At 42.1% G+C, this 21,083-nt stretch overlaps 1 protein-coding gene across 3 annotated transcripts in view; it reads right to left on the reverse strand.

Moving 5' to 3' along the window:
• ARHGEF28 (Rho guanine nucleotide exchange factor 28) overlaps positions 1–21,083 on the reverse strand; it is a 364,027-nt gene that overhangs the window by 62,953 nt on the left and 279,991 nt on the right. For all 3 annotated transcript variants that reach the window (XM_073624213.1, XM_073624220.1, XM_073624226.1), the window contains 5 exons: positions 18,483–18,623; positions 13,315–13,562; positions 9,534–9,656; positions 2,558–2,675; positions 457–711 (listed from right to left, as the gene is read on the reverse strand). In XM_073624213.1, the coding sequence (XP_073480314.1) occupies positions 457–711; positions 2,558–2,675; positions 9,534–9,656; positions 13,315–13,562; positions 18,483–18,623 (885 nt within the window). The remainder of the gene's footprint in view (positions 1–456; positions 712–2,557; positions 2,676–9,533; positions 9,657–13,314; positions 13,563–18,482; positions 18,624–21,083) is intronic.

Here is a 21,083-nt window from a genome sequence, read left to right on the forward strand (position 1 = left end):
AAGCTATGTGAAGGATTTGATCCAGATTGGGGTACAGCAAGTTTCTTGGCAGTGGGAACTAATCCAAGGAAAGGATATATGACCCGGTCTGTTGACTTTTAAAGCATGGAATAACCTAGATCCCACAGAACTGACTACAGCAACAATGACTCTCACCTTGTACCCTGCTTCCATCACACAGAACAAACATGACTATTCCATTATTCCAAAGGAAATCATAGGATACACTGGCCCTCTCACACTCAGGATTGTAAAACTTACTCCCCCACCAATCGGCTCCATCTCAGGACATATTTCCATATCAAACCCAAGATATGCATGCTTACTAAAGCCTACTGGATACAGTCGTCTATGTGTCACAGAGGCCATTTCCTTCTGCAATATGATCAATGCAGTAAATTGATTAACCAGAAGATGCTATATAAGCTAATTATTATTACTGTTAACAGTGAGTACCTTTAAACCTCCCTGTGGCAGTTTTCCACAGGAGGACACCTTCATACAGAAGCACCCGCTCTTTATTCTTTAGGTCTTGCTTTGTAAAGACATGTCCATTCTTCATCTTGGTGAAGGTCTTGTTCTCAATCTTGTTTACAAACTCTTCGAGTCTTTGTTTTCTCTCAAATTCACTGACTTTTAGGTCTACTGCAGCAATCATGTCCTTGATTAAGCACAGGGCCCGGCAAAGATCTTTGTGCTCGTCATTTCCCTCTAACAATAGGACATGAGAAGTGTTAAGAAGAAACAATAAGGCATTTATATAGCGCCGACAATTTACGCAGTAATTTACATACATTGTACATTCACATCAGTGAAGCCCTCAAGGAGCGTACAATCTAAGAATGGCCATATATTATACAATTTGCATATACAATTTTCCTTTGGATTCACCAAAACCATATAATAAGAGGTCAATTTAAATCCAATCAGGCAGGCCCTTGCATACATAGTTGAAGGTAAATCTAAAGGAAATTGAATAAGAGAATTGTATAATGTATGGACAGCTTTAGGTCCCTATCTCACATGCGTACCAAGACATACTAGGGCCTATTTAGACAACAGCCAATTTACCTACCAGTATGTCTTTAGTGCAGCGCTAGGCTGCATTGCAGTGTGAATGGGACACATAGCTAACAATTGTTTCCTGTGTGTCCCTGCAGTGGCAGACGTTTTGCCATGCGGTAAAACGTCTGTCACCGCACATAGTGTGAATTGGCCCTAAAGATTTAGAGGTTCACAGAAGGTATCTTCTGTATTTTAGATCATGTAATCAGTGTGGCAGCAGTTACTTGGAAAATAATAGTCTATTGTTGTCTATAAAAGTCTATTGACATAGATTGACACTATGGGGTTGGTTTACCAAAGCCAAATAGACTGTTCAGGGCAGTTGCATTTTGCAAGAGAAGATAACTTCCATCATCCAATTATGTACAAGCATCATTTTTTATACTCTTTGCACCTGTTCAGGTATCCTTTGCAAAGTGAAACTTCACTACATTTACTAAGCTCTGGGAAAAATTATCTTGCAAAGTGAACATTTATTTCTGATCTGATCTATAAATTTGAAATAAGGTAATGGAGTAGTAAAGAACAGGAAGTATGCTGTACTATTAAAACAGTATTAAAAACCAGTAATTTAATATATTGCAGCTTACCAATCATTAGACGTGGTGGCTGCATTAATTTTCTCTTATGGTTTTCTTTTTTTCCTGTTTTCACCTGGTGATCTGACCTGATGATCTAAGAATTGGTAAGCTGCAATATAATAAATGTTTCTTTTTGGGTTTAATACTGCTGTAAGTAGGAAGTACAGCTTGTGTATTTAATGTGGAAATACAACCTGCTCCCATATGTAAGTACATTGAGACCAAGTAAAATATTACCACTCAAGAGGGTTAAGAAACACTCATAAGGGTGCTTACAGTTTAACCACTTCCCACCCAGCCACTGCACATATACGGCCGGGTGGGAGCTTCCTCCTGAGTGAACAATCAGGAACGTCCCTCAGAAGGAGGGGGATCGCGTGCGTGCACTCACATAGGCCCGATCCCGATGCGCACGTGTCACCCGGGTACGGCACATCTCTGATCGGCAGGAGGGCTCTGTGATTGGTGCTCCTGATCACATGACGACTGTGTCCAATCACAGCCGTCATGTGATGTAAAGAGAGAGCTGGTTTCTAGGCGATCGGCTCTACTCCCCTCACGCGGAAGTTGTCAGTAAGGAGAGGGGATCGCTGCAGCCAGCCGGTGATCGGTGAGTATGAGCTGTTTATTACAGCTTTTTACACACTGATCAGCGCCCAGTGTCCCCACACAGTGTAAACACACAATGTCTCCTACATAGTGTCCCCAAAAGACTGTCCCCACACACGTGTCCCCACACAGTAAAAACACCTGTCCCACATATGTAACAGTAAAATCATATGTCCCAATGATCATTTGCACACATATGTCCGTGATCATCTGCATACATATGTCCGTGATCACACAAACCAATTATTATACAGGATTTTTTTTTACCAAAGACATGTAGCAGAATACATTTTTACACTAACCTGGAGTATAACGCAATATCCTCTCCACAAGAACTGGATATTTGGTGATACGCTGTGTTACTAGAAGAATACATTCAGGGATACCGCGGCGACGAGCTTGCAGATTGCTGTTTGTCACCTTTAAAAAAAATATATATTATACAGGCATACAAGCCTTTATCAAACTACAAGCCGCAGCTTTATTTTATCAAAGACATTGTAACTGTTTGTTCACATAAATAGCCACAGGGTGGCAGTGCAATGTCAGAATTGGCTTAAAATCCCATTGTTACATAGAAAATGATTCGATGGAAAACTGCTTGATGACTTAAATGGGACACAAAATATACCTTGTGATATTAGAATAGTCTTTTCTACTAAACCTGTGTTGGCAATTTGTAACAAAGAAAGTAGACAAAAATCATATTATTAAAAAACCCTAAATAGAATAATGCCTGTTCCATCAGTTTGGCATGACAGTTATGCCGCGTACACACGAGCGGACTTTACGGCAGAATTTGCCCGGCGGACGGGATTTCCTCGGACAATTCGATCGTGTGTGGGCTCCAGCGGACTTTGTTTTCTCAAAAGTTGGACGGACTTAGATTTGAAACATGTTTTAAATCTATCCGTCGAACTCGAGTCAGGTCGAAAAGTCAGCTCGTCTGTATGCTAGTTCGACGGACAAAAAGCCACTCTAGGGCAGCTATTGGCTACTGGCTATGAACTTCCTTGTTTTAGTCCGGTCGTACGTCATCACGTACGAATTCGACGGACTTTGCTGGATTGTGTGTAGGCAAGTCCGTTCATTCGGAAAGTCCATCGTAAAGTCCGTCGAAAAGTCCGCCAGGCAAAGTCTGCCGCAAAGTCCGCTCGTGTGTACGCGGCATAAGGCAAATAGCATTTTCAGAAGAGGGTGATAGCAATGGCAATGAACAATTTTCTTCTCTAAACGATTCCTTTCATTTTACTCTTCCTAAACGGTTTCCCAATTTTACCTTTGAAGTGCATATGCCTCCTGCTTTTGAGGGGCAGGGGGTTTCCCCATTAGTACTCTCAATAATTAGATGTTTGAAATGAGTTGCTAAACAGCTCTGAAACTACAACTACGCAAATCGCTTGGCTTTTTCTCGTATGTCGCACCTCAGCCTTGGAAAACCCATCTACTTTCCGAGACTGGGCTGCAATGCAACGGAAAAAGTACTCAAGACTAAGTATAGTAGGCCAAATCTAGATACTCTCCAGATGCTCAACAACTTATACACAGAACTGCTAAAAGAGAGCTGTATTTAAACAATGCATATTAGTGTTCATGCAGGCTGAGTGCAGACAGAATTATTATTTATTCACTCTCACTGCTTTCAAGGAATTAAATATTGGCTCAGGTAATGGTATAATTTGTGTTAATTTATTATCCTTACATGTAACAATTACATCATTATTCTTCATTAACTGAATGAACAAACATTTTCTGTTCTGACGCATGTGTTCATTTTCTAAACTGCAATGGACAAACTTGGAATGTGATTGGCTGCTACAGGCAACACCTTCACTTTTCATTACGTCAGCTTTAAAGAATGTCATTTCACTAATTAATATATCTGTGCTTTTACTGTGCCTGGACATGTGACAAATACTGTTAGCAGTTCTAGTCACGGGTCACGGATTTCATTGGGGCCCAGAGACAGGAACCATCTGCTAGTGTCCTCCAAATATTAATCTCTCACATATCTAAACCAAAAAACAAAACTGTAGCTGCTGCCTTTTAATAAACAGACACTCACCTGTCCCAGGATCCAGCGCCGTGCTTACCAAAGCCAGTTTTTCCACCGGTCTTTGGTCCCCGGCATCTTAACTGTGGGCATCCGGCTGTGATAGCTTGCAGCTTCGCAGCCAGGTGCCCACTGCGCATGTGCAAGCTGGGCTGTGAATAGTCCCACAGTGTTCTGGGACCTGTGACCTGTCCAAGAAGGCTGCAGGGAGGGAGAACTACTGCCTGGATGCTCTAGCGATCCAAAGAAGTGGGAGTGGGTACCTGTCAAAAACAGGTACGCGTCAGCTCCCACCCCAAAAGCCCCCCCCCCCCACAAAAAAATTATATTTGCCAAATATTGCAGAGGAAGGGGGTAGAGGAGGAGGAACTTACCCTTTTGGGTGAACTTCCGCTTTAAATGTGGTGACTGGATTTTTATTTTTTTTTACCTGGTGACAGAGTAGCTCCTGTATCTATGAATGACCTACACAGAGTCCTTTGGACAGCAGCTTTGTCTGGAGAAGGTAGTGTTAGGTGGTCTAGTATTTTTACATTCACTTAAAGTGGTTGTATACATCTGACATGAAATACGAACAAAGCATATCCCTCTATAGTGTACTTGTCTCAATAAACCACTTGCTGCCCACCCACTGTCCAATGATGGAGGGACAGTTTGGCTCTTGTTCTGGGTGGACGTCATATGATGGCGCACCTGCATTAGGGTTGCCACCCATCCGGGATTCACCCGGACAGTCCAGGTTTTGAATCGTTTGTCCAGGTTTCAGGCCACCTGAGACCCAGACACAATACTCAGAATGGACTGTGGCTCCCCAAGTAACCAACTATCACAACCACTGAGTGCATAGGTATTCACAGGACCAACCTCCATACACGGACAGGAGAGGAGAAAGGGCTTGATCTGCTCCACCTCCTCCCACCCCTACACCTCTGTCTGCCCACCCACACTCTAATCCCCAGTGTTCTATGCCTCAGGAAAGCTATGTGTGGGCTGGAAGTTTGAAGCTCAGCAACCAGCAGAAATGGATAAAAGGCTTCAATGCCTGAGCCTCCATCCTCAGGTGTGTGAGCTCACCATTCAATGTCTGTGACTGAAGTCTCCACCCTCCCGATCAGCGGCATCTCCTCGCAGGGGAGAACAGGGCATGTAATCAGGGCACTGATCATCAGTGCTCTGATTACAGTAAAGCCCCAGAAGTGCCACCAATCAATGCCCATGAGTGCCACCAATCAGTGCCCATGAGTGTCCATCAGTGACAAAAATCAGTGCCCATTACTGGTGCCAGTCAGTCCTGCCTTTTAGTGCCCATCAGTGCCTGCTCATCAGTGCTGCCCATTAATTCCCATCAGTGCTGCCCATCAGTGCCATCCATTAGTGCCTATCAGTGCCCATCAGGGCTGCATATCAGTGCCACCTATCAGTGCCCATCAGTGCGGCATAATAGTGCCTCCTCATCAGTGCCCCACAGTGCAGCCTATCAGTGCAGCCTAACAGTGCTCATCAGTGCCACCTTCTCAGTGCATGTCAGTGAAGGAGAAAAATTACTTATTTACAAAATATGGGTGAAAGAAACTAAGAAACTTCGTTTTTTTCTCTAAATTTTCTGTCTTTTTTTGTAAAAAATAAATAATAATAAATATAATAAAAAATTAATTTGGTTACAGTGTTGTGTGACCGCGCAATTGTCATTCAAAGTGCGACAGCACTGAAAGCTGAAAAATGGTCTGGGCAGGAAGGGGGTGAAAGTGCCCAGAATTGAAGTGGTTAAGAGCACTAAGGGGTAGATTTACTAAACCTGGTGCAGCTGTGCATGGTAGCCAATCTGCTTCTAACTTTAGCTTGTTCAATTAAGTTTTGGCACCAAAACCTGGAAGCCAATTGGTTTCTATGCAGAGTTGCGCCAGATTTTTCACGCTTCAGTTTTAGTAAATAAACCCCTAATGCCACGTACACACGGTCGGACTTTTCGGCTACAAAAGTCAGACAGCCCGTCCGACAGACTTTCGACAGACTTTCGACGGACTTTCGGCAGACTTTCTAATGAACGGCCTTGCCTACACACGATCACACAAAAGTCCAACGGATTTGTACGTGATGACGTACACCGGACTAAAATAAGGAAGTTGATAGCCAGTAGCCAATAGCTGCCCTAGCGTCGGTTTTTGTCCGTCGGACTAGCATACAGACGAGCGGATTTCTGGGTCCGGCGTAGTTACGACGTAAAGATTTGAAGTATGTTTCAAATCTAAAGTCCGTCAGATTTGCGGCTGGAAAAGTCCGCTGAAAGTCCGGGGAAGCCCACACACGATCGGATTGTCAGCCGGCTTTGGTCCGTCGGCGTCCGTCGGACTTTTGTAGACGGAAAGTCCGACCGTGTGTACGCGGCATTAGTGTCATTTCTGTCTACTGCCTCGTTCCTCCACTATCTGCATTAAATACTTCTAGCAAGCTTTCCTGACACCAAAAGATTGCTGATTGACAGTTTCAGCTGTGTTCTTGTGTGCTGTGTCAAGAGGGGGGTGTGTCCCTTCCATCCAATCAGCTCCCAGAGCTCTTCTAACTAAGCTCTGCAGAGTGTAACTTCAGCTCTCTGCCCCCTTTTTTCTGACAACTCAGACAAGCTGCAAAAATTGTGGAGTTTAAACAGATGTAGAGAAGAAAAGACTGCAGATAATCAGGTATAGCTTATGCAGGAGGATTTGTTTCATTTCTGACCCAGTAAAGGCCAGTCACTTTACTGGGTGTATGTAAGGGTTTACGACCACTTTAAGTCAAATTAAAGCCCAACTACATCTAAAAAAATGTTTTACATAAATGAATAACAGATGATTATTGTAAGCACTCCTGTCCGTGTTTGTTTTAACCCTCTGTCACTTTTGCTGCACTACTTGGTCTGTTAAAGGAAGTTGAAAAATACCAGACTTACTGGCTGGATCAACATGTAATAAAACGGTTACAGGGGGTACTCTGAAAAAAAGACTGCTTTGTTATTGCTAGTGACAGGGTGCATCACCTATTTTGCCTTTAGTACCGCTATAATGTTATTCCCCTCAGATGATGATTACCCTATCAGTGAGTTTTTATCAGACTGGAAATCAGTCTTTAGTCTGTGACTGATACTTTTGGGGGAGGGGAGAAAATAATCCTTACTGAATGTTCACAAATTTTCCCAATTAGATATGAGAGTGCATGTCTGCACATGCAGTTTTTAAAAAAAATAATACGTTTGTGCTGGCTTCATTGTCCATTTACTGAATGCAAAGAGCAGAAACAAAAACAACTAGCATTCTGGGGCCATCCAGCTGTAGTGCATACCTTCTGGCATTTTAAACACCTGTGAGGGACAGTTGCAGTGTCCGACCCTTCTGCCTGTAGCCTGTCAAAGTCTATTGCAGACAGTGGCTGGATGAGGCTGAACTCTGTACGATGTGGCACCCACATTTAGGCTGCATTTACACATGATCGCCGCAATTCCACCCTGCGATTTCAGATGGCTGCAAAACACGGGATGCATTTGCGATGCCAGTACTTCTAGTGGCACCCCAATCGTGCCGCGATTTTGCCGTGATTGTTGCATGGTAAATAGCGCTGACATCGCAAGGCGTTCCAGTCCCTGCCACTGAAAAACATCCCCACAGCATGATGCTGCCACCACCATGCTTCACTGTAGGGATGATATTGGCCAGGTGATGAGCAGTGTCTGGTTTCCTTCAGACATGACGCTTGCCATTCAGACCAAAGAGTTCAAGCTTTGTTTCAACAGACCAGAGAATTTTGTTTCTCTTGGTGCCTTTTATTGAGGAGTGGCTTCTGTCTGGCCACTCTACCATACAGGCCTGATTGGTGGAGTGCTGCAGAGATGGTTGTTCTTCTGGAAGGTTCTCCTCTCTCCACAGAGAAACGCTGGAGCTCTGTCAGAGTGACCATCGGGTTCTTGGTCACCTCCCTGACTAAGGCTCCTTTCCCCCGATCGCTCAGTTTGGCCGGGCGGCCCGCTCTAGGAAGAGTCCTGGTGGTGCCAAACTTCTTACATTTACAGATGATGGAGGCCACTGTGCTCATTGGGACCTTCAATGCTGCAGAAATTTTTCTGTACCCTTTCTAATTCTTTGCCTTCATGGTTTGGTTTTTGCTCTGCCATGCACTGTTAACTGTGGGACCTTCTATAGACAGGTGTGTGCCTTTCCAAATCATGTCCAATCAACTGAATTAACCACAGGTGGACTCCAATCAAGTTGTAGAAACATCTCAAGGATCATCAGTAGAAACAGGATGGATCTGAGCTCAATTTTGAGTGTCATGGCAAAGGCTGTGAATACTTATGTACATGTGATTTTTTACGTTTTTTATTTTTAATAAATTTGCAAAGATTTCAAACAAACTTCTTTCACATTGTCATTATGGGGTATTGTTTATAGAATTTTGAGGAAAATAATGAATTTAATCCATTTTGGAATAAGGCTGTAACATAACAAAATGTGGAAAAAGTGAAGCGCTGTGAATACTTTTTGGATGCACTGTATAACATGTTTGTTTTTTCAACAGAAAAAAAAAAAACGAGACTTTACTAACACTTTAATGGCATTGCAAACACGTTGCACATTTTGCTACGATTCTGAATCATGGACAGAATCACGATGATTTCGCCCGCAATTCAGAACGCCCAGGTGTGAATGGAGCCTTAGGGCTCTATTCTTTCATCTACGAATGCCCAAAGCACAGAAGACCTGAAATTTGGGCGTTTGTGCATATTATAGTATATGGTGCAAGGCTGATTGGATACAGATTAAATTCGTTGTTTATAGACCCTCACATTACATAGTTTTTGTAAGTCTAAAGGAGGTGGACAAAAATTGTACAAATTACAATGTGTAAGATCAGCATAACTTTAGGTGTCATGAAAGATATCTGTAGACGGGATTCTCAGTAAAAGCAAAAAACATCCCCTAGCCAACCACTTGTGTCTGGAGTGAAGACGGGTGCACAGGCTGGGGTGTCCAATGCAATAAAGTCCACTGTAGAAAAAAGCCGGCAACTCAGAGCTCCTTATGTTAATCTGTGTTAGCTACATAGCATGGATACAGTACAGAAACATTTCTGTACTGTACTGGATTTGTACTGTATCCATGCTATGTAGCTAATAAAGATTAACAAGAGGAGCTCTGAGTTTCTGGCTTTTTTCTACAATGATTCTCAGTAAGCCTTGCTATAAAAAGAACACTTACTTTTATGAAGTTCTGAAATTTTTTATTATGTTGCAATTCCTTAAACAAGTTCACAGCTTCAATATGGTGACTGCAGAACTGTCCATAAATGTGCTTCATTTTTTCTGCATTCTCAGCTGAAAACTGGAAAGGAAATGTAAAATAAAATAATTATATACACTTTATGATTTAAAGGAATTGTAAAAAGGAACAGTTTTAATAAAAATAACAAACATGATATACGTACCTCCTCTGTGCAATGGTTTTATACAGAGAAGCCCTGATCTTCCTCTTCTGGGTTCCCCCACTGGTGCTCCTTGCCCCTCCCCCATGCTGAGTGCCCCCATAGCAAGCCGCTTGTTATAGGGGACACTCGTGCATGCTTGAGTAGGCTCTGTGTGTCCATGAGATACAAAGAGCAAGGCTTGGCCCTGCCCCCCGCTCCCTCCTCACTGACTGTGATTGACAGCCAATGGCTCCTGCTGCTGTGTCTGAACCTAAGAGGAGGGAGAGAGCTGAGAGAGCCTCTGCTCCTGTGCACACTGCTGGATAAAGATGTTGGTTAGGGAAATATTTAGGGGGATCTGCTTGCAAACTGCAAAAAAAAAAAAAACTTCTCCCTGCAAATTAATGTTATAACACTAGCACATTATGAAAGACTTGCCTGAAAACTAAGCCCTCCAGCGGCATGCTGTCACCGCTGACAAGGCTTCCATCTTCACCCGGACTTCCTTCCGGGTTTGTGGGCAGCTGCCATTTGATTGGCTTAGCCACAATGACGTTACTCCCGTGCATGCGCATGGGAGCAAAAACTAACATTTCTAAGTGATGTCTTCCATTAAAGATGGACCCAAAGACAGGCAGTAATTTTGCAAGCTAAAACATTCATTAACCATTCATTGGTTCCTTTATAATATTTCATCAAAAATTGTGTCACTGGTTAACAATATGTAGTCCTAGTCATGTAGACATACAGTATGTCTTCATAAACAACAGTGATTTGATCTGGGGAAAGTAGCTATTTATGTTGACATGGCAGGAAGGTAGGAATGGGCCATTTATATGAAGATTTTAGCTGGGCATACACTAGTAGATTTTGGAATGAACATTTGTATGAAAGTTCTCAGTACATTCGATGGCTTGATGAATGTTGTTCGAATATAGTTCAAAATTTCATTTGCTTTTGACATTAAATTTTGGAGTGAATGGACTGTACGGATTGAAAGCCACAAACACAGTTAGGAATTTGATCATTTGAGAAATATTTTCCATCCTGTTCCTTTTCTCATCACTGTGGTTGAAAACCAACATCAATTTGACCCTGCTATTGGAAAATCGAATAAGCGTTCTAAAAATTTAAATTTAAATATTGAAATGAAAATCTACTAATATATGGCCATCTCTAGTTTAGCTAAATGTCTCCGCAGCATTGAATATCACGTAAAAAGCAGCATAATACAGGAAAATGTTCAGTGATAGAGAACAAGGGATGACTTAGTTGAAACAACCTTCAGTGAGCAGATCTGGGCAAAATTAAACACACTGTGGAGTTAAAGTGGCACTCCTGGCTCCTGCTCTTCATCGGATGCCCCCACTGAAAGCCACTTTTCATGGGGGCACCCGTGCAGGGTCACTCCCGAGTCCCACTACTTCATCCATTGACAAAGACAGCAGGACTCAGCCCTGCCCCCTGCTCCCATGTCACAGCTTTTGATTAACAGCAGCGGGAGCCAATAGCTCCTGCTGCTATCAATTTGGCCAACAAGATCGGATCGGGCAAGAACAATTGGGGGGTCTGGGGGGGGCAGCTGCATTAGCACGCATTAAGGGGAAAATCCTTGAGACTTTACAACCACTTTAAGGCAGGAGTGCAGCCTGTAATAAGGAGTGTCATTGTTTATGACTAGGGACCTATGAACGCAGAATTTCTAAAACCGCGCAGCAGAAATGCGTCTCAAGGAAGTAATGTAACTCCATATTTTTCTCCTCCATTATGCACATCTTACCAGAGACACTCATGACGACATGAGACTCTCACAATGCATGTGCATCTATGATCAGAGGTGCTGGCAGAAGATGAAATGGAAGAAGAATTTGTAGCTTAAAGTGGTGTTAAACCCCAAAACAAAACCTCTATTATACTGCAGTGGTGACTGTATTGTTTTTCTTTTTTGTAGGCTTTTTTTCCTTTTTGTTTTAACTGGTGATGGTGTCAGTAAGTGTGTTATTTTAAAACGTCCTTTAACGGAACAAGCGGTAAAGCAAAAATGGCAGTTATTAGAGGAGGGGTGAGCAACTGCAGCCTTCCAACTGTTGTGGAACTACATGTCCCATAAGGCACTGCAAGATTGAGAGTTACAAACATGAACCCCAGAGGCAGAGGCATGGTGGGATTTGTAGGTATGCAACAGCTGGAAGGCCTCAGTTGCACTAGTTAGAGGGTTAAGACAACTCATTTACTTCTGACGGGGGTGCTCACAATGATCAGCATTTATTCAATCATGTAAAACCTTTATCCCCAAAGGAAAAAATGGTTACTGTAATGCTGTTAGCTGCAGTTTGGCTTTAATTTGTTAGTCACTAATGTAAAGTCCCTCTAAATCTACTAATGCATCTAGCACTACCCACCCCACAGGGTGACAATGCTGCTGCCCAAAGGTGTCTCAGTTGTTCCTCCATTCCGAGTGAGGGCATCCTAATGCTGGCCATACACTAGTAGAATTTTGTTTGAAAATGTTCATTTTAAGAACATTCATCCAATTTTCTGATCACGAGAAGGGTCAAATAGACTTTCGTTTTCAACCACAGTGGCGAGAAAATTTGAAGGAGCAGGATGAAAATGTTTTCACAAACAAGACACATTAACAGTATTGCCTCATACACACGATCGGACTTTTCGACAACAAAACCGTTGATTTTTTTCCGAAGGATGTTGGCTCAAACTTGTCTTGCATACACACGGTCACACAAATGTTGGCCCAAAATTTCGAACGCAAGAACGCGGTGACGGTACAACACGTAAAAGGGAAGTTCAATAGTCAGTGTGGCTCCTTCTGCTTGATTCAGAGCATGCGTGAACTTTTGTACGACGGACTTGTGTACACACGATCGGACTTTCCGACATCAAGTTTTGTTGTCGGAAAATTTGAGAACCTGCTCTCAAACATTTGTTGGTGGAAAGTCCGACAGCAAATGTTCTATGGAGCATACACACGGTCAGACTTTCCGACAACAAGCTCACATCCAACATTTGTTGTCGGAAAGTCCGATCGTGCGTACACAGCATAAGTGTGGTTTTCTTACAGAAAAAGTCCACTGATTGCAAAATTAAATAAAAAGCAAAATACATTTTGAAGTACTTTTGAATGACAAGTCCTGAAATGTTCTGAGAATTTTCATATGAATGTTGGAACAAATTTTTGTATGGAGGTTCATTTGAAATTCTACTAGTGTATGGTCAACTTAAGATAGGAGGTATGTTACTGGCAGGATCACCAGGTGAAAATAAAGGAAAAAAGCCTAAAAAAAAAAAGAAAACTAAAGCAGCCACCACATCCAAGAATTGGTAACCTGTGGTATATGAAAGTTTTGTTTTTGGTGTAATACCCCTTTAAGCTTCAAAATATTTTTTTCAATGTAGGAAATTGGGAAATTGATTTTCACATATCCAGCAACTGTGCCATACGAAGCAATATGATTGTTTATTGTTGTGTTCCAACCAATGAAATAACATGACCTGAAAGTAGCTTGAACAATACAAGGCGTGTTTTGTATGGTCATTGAATGACATCACATCCAGTACCTGCTGTACCAGGATATCTCCAATTCTGTTGATGACAAAGTTCCCGTCATTGCCCTCCCTGGACTCCTGTTTCCTCTCCCGAAGGTTGTAAAAGAAGCTCTTGTGACTCTCCAGCAGCTCATCAAGGCAGGGGAAGATTCTGTCCACTGTGCTGTGGTCCATCTGCAGCTCCTCCTTCATCCCTTTCCGGAATACCTCAGACATAATGAACAGGGTCTGGATATGATGCAGTTCCGTCTGCATGAGCTCTGCAAGGCAGTAAAAACAACAACAGGATAGTACAGCAATCCTAAAATAACCTAGACCCCCATAGATGTCCCAAATGCTCCATCAGCAGACTGCAAGTACACAGTGTCCACTCAATAATTGGCTTACATAATAGGACAATAGGCAACATGAATGACACAACTGCATAGTCAAAAGAAATGGACTGAAGTGCACCTCAATACACAAGAACATAGAACAGGCTTGCAAGAAAATGCCATCCAAAATGAATAGTCCTGAAGTGCACCCACACTTGTCCAATGCGTTAGAGCACATTACTGCAACACAATGGTGAGATTGGGCCATAAAAGATTCTTCCTGAGTGTAATCACAACACAATAATTAGACAATTGGCTATGAGACTTGTAAAATATATATTTGTTGTCAGTCGTGTAAAGGTCTACTAAAACTGTACAATCATCTACTGAAAGGTGACAAGTCAAGGTGTTTGTTACCTAAAAAACAACACCCACCACCCTTATACACCCCACCAATGGAGTGAATACCTTGGGACCAGGGACGTGCAATCAGGTGAGGCAGGTGAGGCAGAGCAAAAAAAAAAACATCGAGCTTCGAGACCTCAAACTGGGGGGGGGGGGGGGGGTAGGTAGCCAAAGTCCTACCTCACCACTGCTCATAATTGGGGCTCCTGACACCTATGGTTCCGAAGATACGGGGCTCCTTGCACAGCCTGTCAGAAGCTACATACAGAGCGGCCAGTTTAAATACAAGCTGGCAAACGCTGTTTGCAGCAAACAGAGGATGAGCCCACAGTGCCCCTCACTTCTCGTCAGAGGCACTGAGCTCAATGGACAGCTTGGAGCCTTGGACCAAACTTCAGTATTTAAAAATCTCCATAGGCGACGCTTTAAATTTTTTTACAGATTACATGTTTAGAGTTACAGAGCAGGTCTAGTGCTAGAATTATTTCTCTCGCTCTAACGATCGCGGCGTATGTAACCTGTGTGTATCTGGCTCTGATACTAGCCAGTGCCTCACTAGCCACTGATCTCACCACATATCCCTAATCTATATTATACTACAATTTACAGAGAACTGTGCAAAAAGCATCCAATTCTATCCAATTAGAATCAACGGAAATGAGAACCCGTAGGCGTGCGCAAGGGGTTTGCCAGGTGTGCCTGGGCACACCCTAATCCTGGAGTTGGCAACCCATCAATTGTGGGCAGGTGACAGGTAAGCCGCGATCCTTACTTGCCGACCCCCAGAACCTGAACAGGATAGGCAGCTGGAGTGGAAATTAATGGACCGATCTGTATTTTCTTCTGCAGCAGCTGAAAGTAGGCTTCTCCTCCTCTTCCTCTGCCACGGGAGGAAAATACAGGGGATTGGTACCAATATATGCCACCCCTCTTGTCCCAGTTTCTTTTATTTCTGCTGCCCAGGTCCCCTTGCATGCTCACCTGCTCTCCCCCCCCCTCCCCCCATTGTTTTAGGATGACGAGTGGGGAAGAGGTTGGTTAATATGTCACAAAGGCATATGTGTTGGAGCTTTGAGGTGCACACCCTAATACAATAGGCTGCGCACACCTATGTGAGAACCACACCACCTTATCTGCTGGCCAAGGACAATCTGAATATGAAACTACTACCATCCCCTCAAAAAACAATAAGCCATACTGCTCTCCCTGTAGGCATTGATTTTGGGGAGATTTTGGGGAGAGTAAAGACAGAGAGTAAATCTTGTCACCCAGGCCAATTCTGACACTTCTCTCCTACATGTAAAATCATAATTTTTTTGCTAGAAAATTACTCAGAACCCCCAAATATATATATATTTTTTAGCAGACACCCTAGGGAATAAAATGGTGGTCATTGCAACTTTTTATGTTGCACAGTATTTGCGCAGCAATTTTTTTAAACAAGTTTTTTTTGGAAAAAAACTGTTTCATGAATAAAAAAAATACACTAAAGTTAGCCCGATTTTTTTGTATAACGTGAAAGAAGTTGCGCCGAGTAAATAAATACCTAACATGTCATGCTTTAAAATTGCACACACTTGTGGAATGGCGCCAAACTTCAGTACTTTGTAACTCTAAACAAGTAACTTGTAAAAAATGTAAAAGTGTCGCCTATGGAAATTTTTGAGGATGTCTAGTGCTAGAATTATTGCTCTCACTCAAACGTTTGTGGTGTATGTAACCTATGTGTATCTGGCTCTGATTCTAGCCAGTGCCTCACCAGCCACTGCCCTCACCGCATGTCCCTGCTTAGGACATATTTAAATCACTGCCGTGCATTAGCCCACTTACTTGGAAATGCCAAAAAGCACCAAAAATGGTCCATTTCTAGCAGGGCACCAAACCGCAACATATGTAACGTCAGTGTGTTTCCCTGCATTGTGCTGTGGTGAATTGCACTTTTCCATTAACAAGGTGCATTGGGTGCCATTTACAATGCAGCAAATGCACATTACATGTGATTGTGGGAAGCAGCATTTTGAATATTTTATTAACAGGGTTAACACTCATTTGGGCTAAGTGGAAATCTGAATAGCAAGTGACTGATCAGTGACTCGTCTATACTGATATCATGGCATGGAATTAAAAAAAAAAAACAAAAAAAAAACAACAGCATAGCCCTTATTGTCCCTTGTAACAAAAAGCCTATTTGCCCAGACCAGGCCTTTTCTGGCACTTTTTGTTTACATGTATCAGTATTTATTGCTAGAACATTTCTTAGAACCCCCAAACAATATTTTTTTTTAAGCAGAGGCCCTAGAGAATAAAATGGTGGGTTTTGCAATTTTTTATGTCACATGGTATTTGCGCAGCAGTTTTTCAAACGCAATTTTACACATTTTTAAATTTTAACACAAGACATAACCCAAATTTTTGATAAAATAAAAAAGATGATGTTACCCCGAGTAATTAGATAACAAACAAGTCATGAATTAAAACTGCGCACACTCCCATGCAACCGCGACAAACTAACTTTTACTATTAATATGCAACATTTTACAACCCAGAAGTGATGTGATATCTTCACTCTCTGTGTTACTAGATCATAGAGCCCAACAAAGCTGATCTGGTCTTTGCTGGGCTCTATGAGCATCCTGCGGAAGCACCGGCTGGTCGGTCGGGACTACCGGTAAACTCCGAAAGTTGGCGGGGGGCGTGGCTAGTTAGCCACTAGAATTGCTATTAGAAGAGAGCCGACTGGTGGCTCTAAAAAGCTGTACAGGGATGTTGCCTTCAGCTGCGGGCATCATCTCAGTATAACTACTCAAATGCCAGGGATACAGCTGGAGCTGAAGTGGTTACAGAGCTTAATAGCTCCAGCTATTGAGAGTGATTTTACCCTTACTGGACAACTTCATCAGGCCTTTCAACCAAAGAAAGCTAGCCTTGAGGCAAGCTGCTATAGCAATATTGCCTCCATAGATAACACATAGTGCTCTGGAAATCCTTTTTCATGTATTAAATGTTAATTTGTATTTTCATGGATTGTATACAAACAGCATAGTAAAACAAAAAAAAATCTAAAACTTCAATTTGACATCTAAAAAAGTAAAATAGACCAAAGTCCAATACAGTTTGCCTTTAACAACTGCTTGATTATTTCCCCATTGAGAAACCCTACATGACATGACACTTGAAAGCCATATCTTATCTGGGTGCATCGCGTGTAACTTGGGACATGTTTGACAGCCCCAAGCGATACATTTTTGGCAAATGAATAACTTGATCTGTGCACTCAAGCTGTGAAAATCCTACAAAACGGCCTTCAGATGGGCCGGGGACATAGCAGAAATGCCGCTGGCACTGGAGTGTGCTTGACCTGCACAGAACCTCTTCTATCAGGACTCAGGATTTCCTGTTTTGGTCTACAGACGATTATCTGAAGGTAAAAGCATAGAAACTCTGCAATCTTCTGTTTACATTCCACCAATGGAAAGAAATCATTTGACAAAGAACTGTAAACACTGCCGAATAGACTCTGAAAATGACTCTTTGAAGAACATAAACAGGAACCAACCCTGGAGAGTTTGGAAAAATGGATTTCCTTAACCGATCTAGCACAGGAACCGCTTAAAGGGTCAAATTCATAATTATTAAATGAAATATAAAACTTGTCATGTATTAAACGTCTAGCAATTGCAGTTGGATGAGACACCTGCTAAAGCTGACTGCAGGCAACAAATAAAAAAATTATTTCTGCAGGGCCACAAAAGACCTGATTGTGCGTAACACAATCCATCGCTTTGCTTAGAAACCACGCACTCCAACTAATTATTTCTTTATTTGCTTCATTCAAAATGTACAGAAGTAGGATTATGCAACCAGAATTGTAATCTCTCGCTCTGAGCCCTCTTTGACCATCATCCAGGAAAATAACGCCTCCTCACACTCTCTTCTTAAAGTGATAATAAACCCTTCCATTAGCCCGCAGAAGTGACTGGCATCAGGTGATACACAGTGAATGTGATGAATTACATCCTCTGACATAAGCTGTACCTGTTTATCTGCAGCCCTCTCCCCTCCAGAGCTTTCCAAAGTACACATTTCAGATAGTATTTCTGAGTTTCCAGGAGGCAGGGGGTAGTGTGTTGATATCACACACTGCACAGCAGAGAGCTCCGTGTATTCTGAGACCTGAGCAGAGGGAAAGGACACACCCCTCCTTACACAGCCTGAGAAATATGCATATCTAAGGCTGTCCATCACCTGCTGTATGCTAGAGCGGGAATGACTGCCTTGTGTCTGGAAATAGTCAGAAGTGTCTCATGCAGATATAGCAGAGGAAGGAGAGATCCGCCAGGATCCACACTAGGGTGGAACAGCAGTAAAATGAAACATACCAGCTACACTTGTATAAAAGCACAAGGCCTGTGTGACATCACATAAACTATAACAAGTCTATGATTCTACAAAACTACTCACCGTAGATAACATCTTGCCTTTTAATCACATCTTTATCCTGTTTATTGCAGAAGGAGGAATCCACAACTAAACTCCATGACTCCGCTTCAAACTCTAGAGCGTCGCTGCTGAAGTCACTCCATAGGGCCGCATCCACAACATCTTGGCAAAATAATAAGGACATATAGTCACCCATTTTATATGAGTCGTCCGGGTCTCTGCAGTTATTTCATAGGTTTTTAACTTCTACTTGTTGCTTGGTTTGCGTGTCACTCAAACAATTATAGTTAGGTTAAGTGATTTTGTCTAAATGAACCCAAACATGCTTGTGAGATCATGTAACCTCTACTCTGGAGGAAGAGGTTAAAGTGATTGTTAAAGGTTTAGTTTAAAAAAAATATATATTAATAATAATAATGAACATGTCGTACTTACCTGCTCTGTGCAATGGCTTTGCACAGAGCAGTCCTGATCCTCCTCGCCTTGGGTCCCCCGTCAGCGCTCTTGGCTCCTCCCACCATCCAAGTGTCCCCATAGCAAGCCACTTGCTATGGAGGCACTTGTGCAGGCTCAATCCTGAGCCACACTGTGTGCATCTATTGACACACATAGTGCAGCTCAGTCCCACCCTCTGCTCTCTGCTCACAGGATTTGATAGACAGCAGCAGGAGCCAATGAACCTTGCTGCTGCCAAGCCTCCTGTGAGAGAGGGGAGAGAAGGGCAATGCTACTGCAGATTGAAGTGCGGCTGGGGGGGGGGGGGGCTGACATAAAAAGTTTTTTTTTTACCTTCATGGAAAGGTTGCATGAAAGTGAAAAAAACTTTTACCATTTCAACCACTTTATTACAAATACCTAAATGAACTCCATGACATACTGTGTTTCATAAGTAAAAGTTAACAGTCAAAGCTGTTCTTTGCCATCTATGATGTGTTTTCTGTTGATTGTTTACCTCTGCACTTGGTATATTCCTTTGTTTCATCCTTCCTGTTCAGTGCCAATTTGTACATTCCTAGTCAGTGTTAGATTGGCCATACTTTATACAATTTTCTTGTACAATTTTCCTTTAGATTTATGAAAACCATATAATATGAGGTCAAACCTAAACAGTTTCAATTTGCATGTAATCAGGCAGGCCCTTGCACTACATAGTTGAATATAAATCTAAAGGAAACTGAAGAAAATTGGATAATGTATGGCCAGCGTTAGCCATGGCAGGAACAAGGTATAGAGAGTCATTGGGTGTTAATTACTAAAGGAAAATCCACTTTGCACTGCAAGTGCACTTGAAAGTAAAGTCGCTGTAGATCCGAGGGAGACAAGCAAGGAAAATAAAAAACAGCATTTTAGCTTGCACATGATTGGATGATAAAATCAGCAGAGCTTCCCCTCATTTCAGATCTAGCCTTTAGATTTAGAGCGACCGGACTTCCAAGTGCACTTGCAGTGCAAAGTGGATTTGCCTTTCGTAAATAACCCCCATTGTTTTCTTACACTAAAAGACTGGAAAACGTCCTCTATACTGCACTTATCTGAAGTAAATTTGAATTGCACTCAACTTCTTTGTCTTACTGAAAAGTTATGCTGCCGGTGAATGATGCCAAGCCAGCAGGTGACCATATTGTCTGGACAGACTTAGTCTATGGAGGTATGTCAATGCATGAAGCGGCATTTTAAACACAACAAATGGTAATCATAATGTTTGATAAAAGTATAGGCAAAGAAATTTATAAAGTTACAATGGCCACAGGCGGTTCCATTAGTGCTTCCATGTGGCTTCTTTACCCTGTTACTGATGGGCTAACTATACAAACTGGAGCATGCAAGCACACCACCTACATGGAAAGTACATGTTTATAATTTGCTGACTTGGATATTCTCTAGATACTTTAGTTTACTTCCGCAATCAAAAAACATAATGGTTAGCTACACTGCATCCTTTCAAACTGACTCTAATGAAGGTGGTGAGGACAGAAATTAAGGACAAGGAATCCAAGTATTTTGCAAAGAACTGTATAATGTCAGCAGTGTATAAATATATATTTATATATTATTGTGTTTCACGCTGTTCTAATCATAGTGCTGGCAGCTGTGGATAGGTGCACATAAGTAGGAAGACTGCAGAAGGTACTCATATAGAGTTTTGATACTGTAAAAATACTGGAAATAATAATGTGTTTGCATGATGAGATTTACCAGGAGAAAACCCATTCAAACATGGGAAGAAATATAAAAGCATGCAGCTATTATATTGGGGGGGGGGGGGGGGTTGAATACAGATTTAGAGCTGCAAGGTAGGGGTGCTAACAATTAAAAAGCCAGTTTATTTTCCAGTTTCTCAGTGACATACAGTATATGTTGACTAAAGTTGGATACACACTATACAACTTCTGTTGTTCAATTTCCTTTAGATTTACCTTTAACTATATAGTGCAAGGGCCTGCCTGATTGCATACACAATGAAAGTGTTTAGGTTTGACCTCATATTGTATGGTTTTGGTACTGTAAATCTAAATGAAAAAATCTAAAGAAAATTGTATAGTGTGTATCCATCTTAAATGTCAATTTTTAGATTTGAGCAGGTTCCAAAAAACAGCTTTGGTGAGTCATATAAAAAAACAG

This window comes from Aquarana catesbeiana, linkage group LG01, assembly GCF_042186555.1.
Source record: "Aquarana catesbeiana isolate 2022-GZ linkage group LG01, ASM4218655v1, whole genome shotgun sequence".
Taxonomy (NCBI): Eukaryota; Metazoa; Chordata; class Amphibia; order Anura; family Ranidae; genus Aquarana; species Aquarana catesbeiana.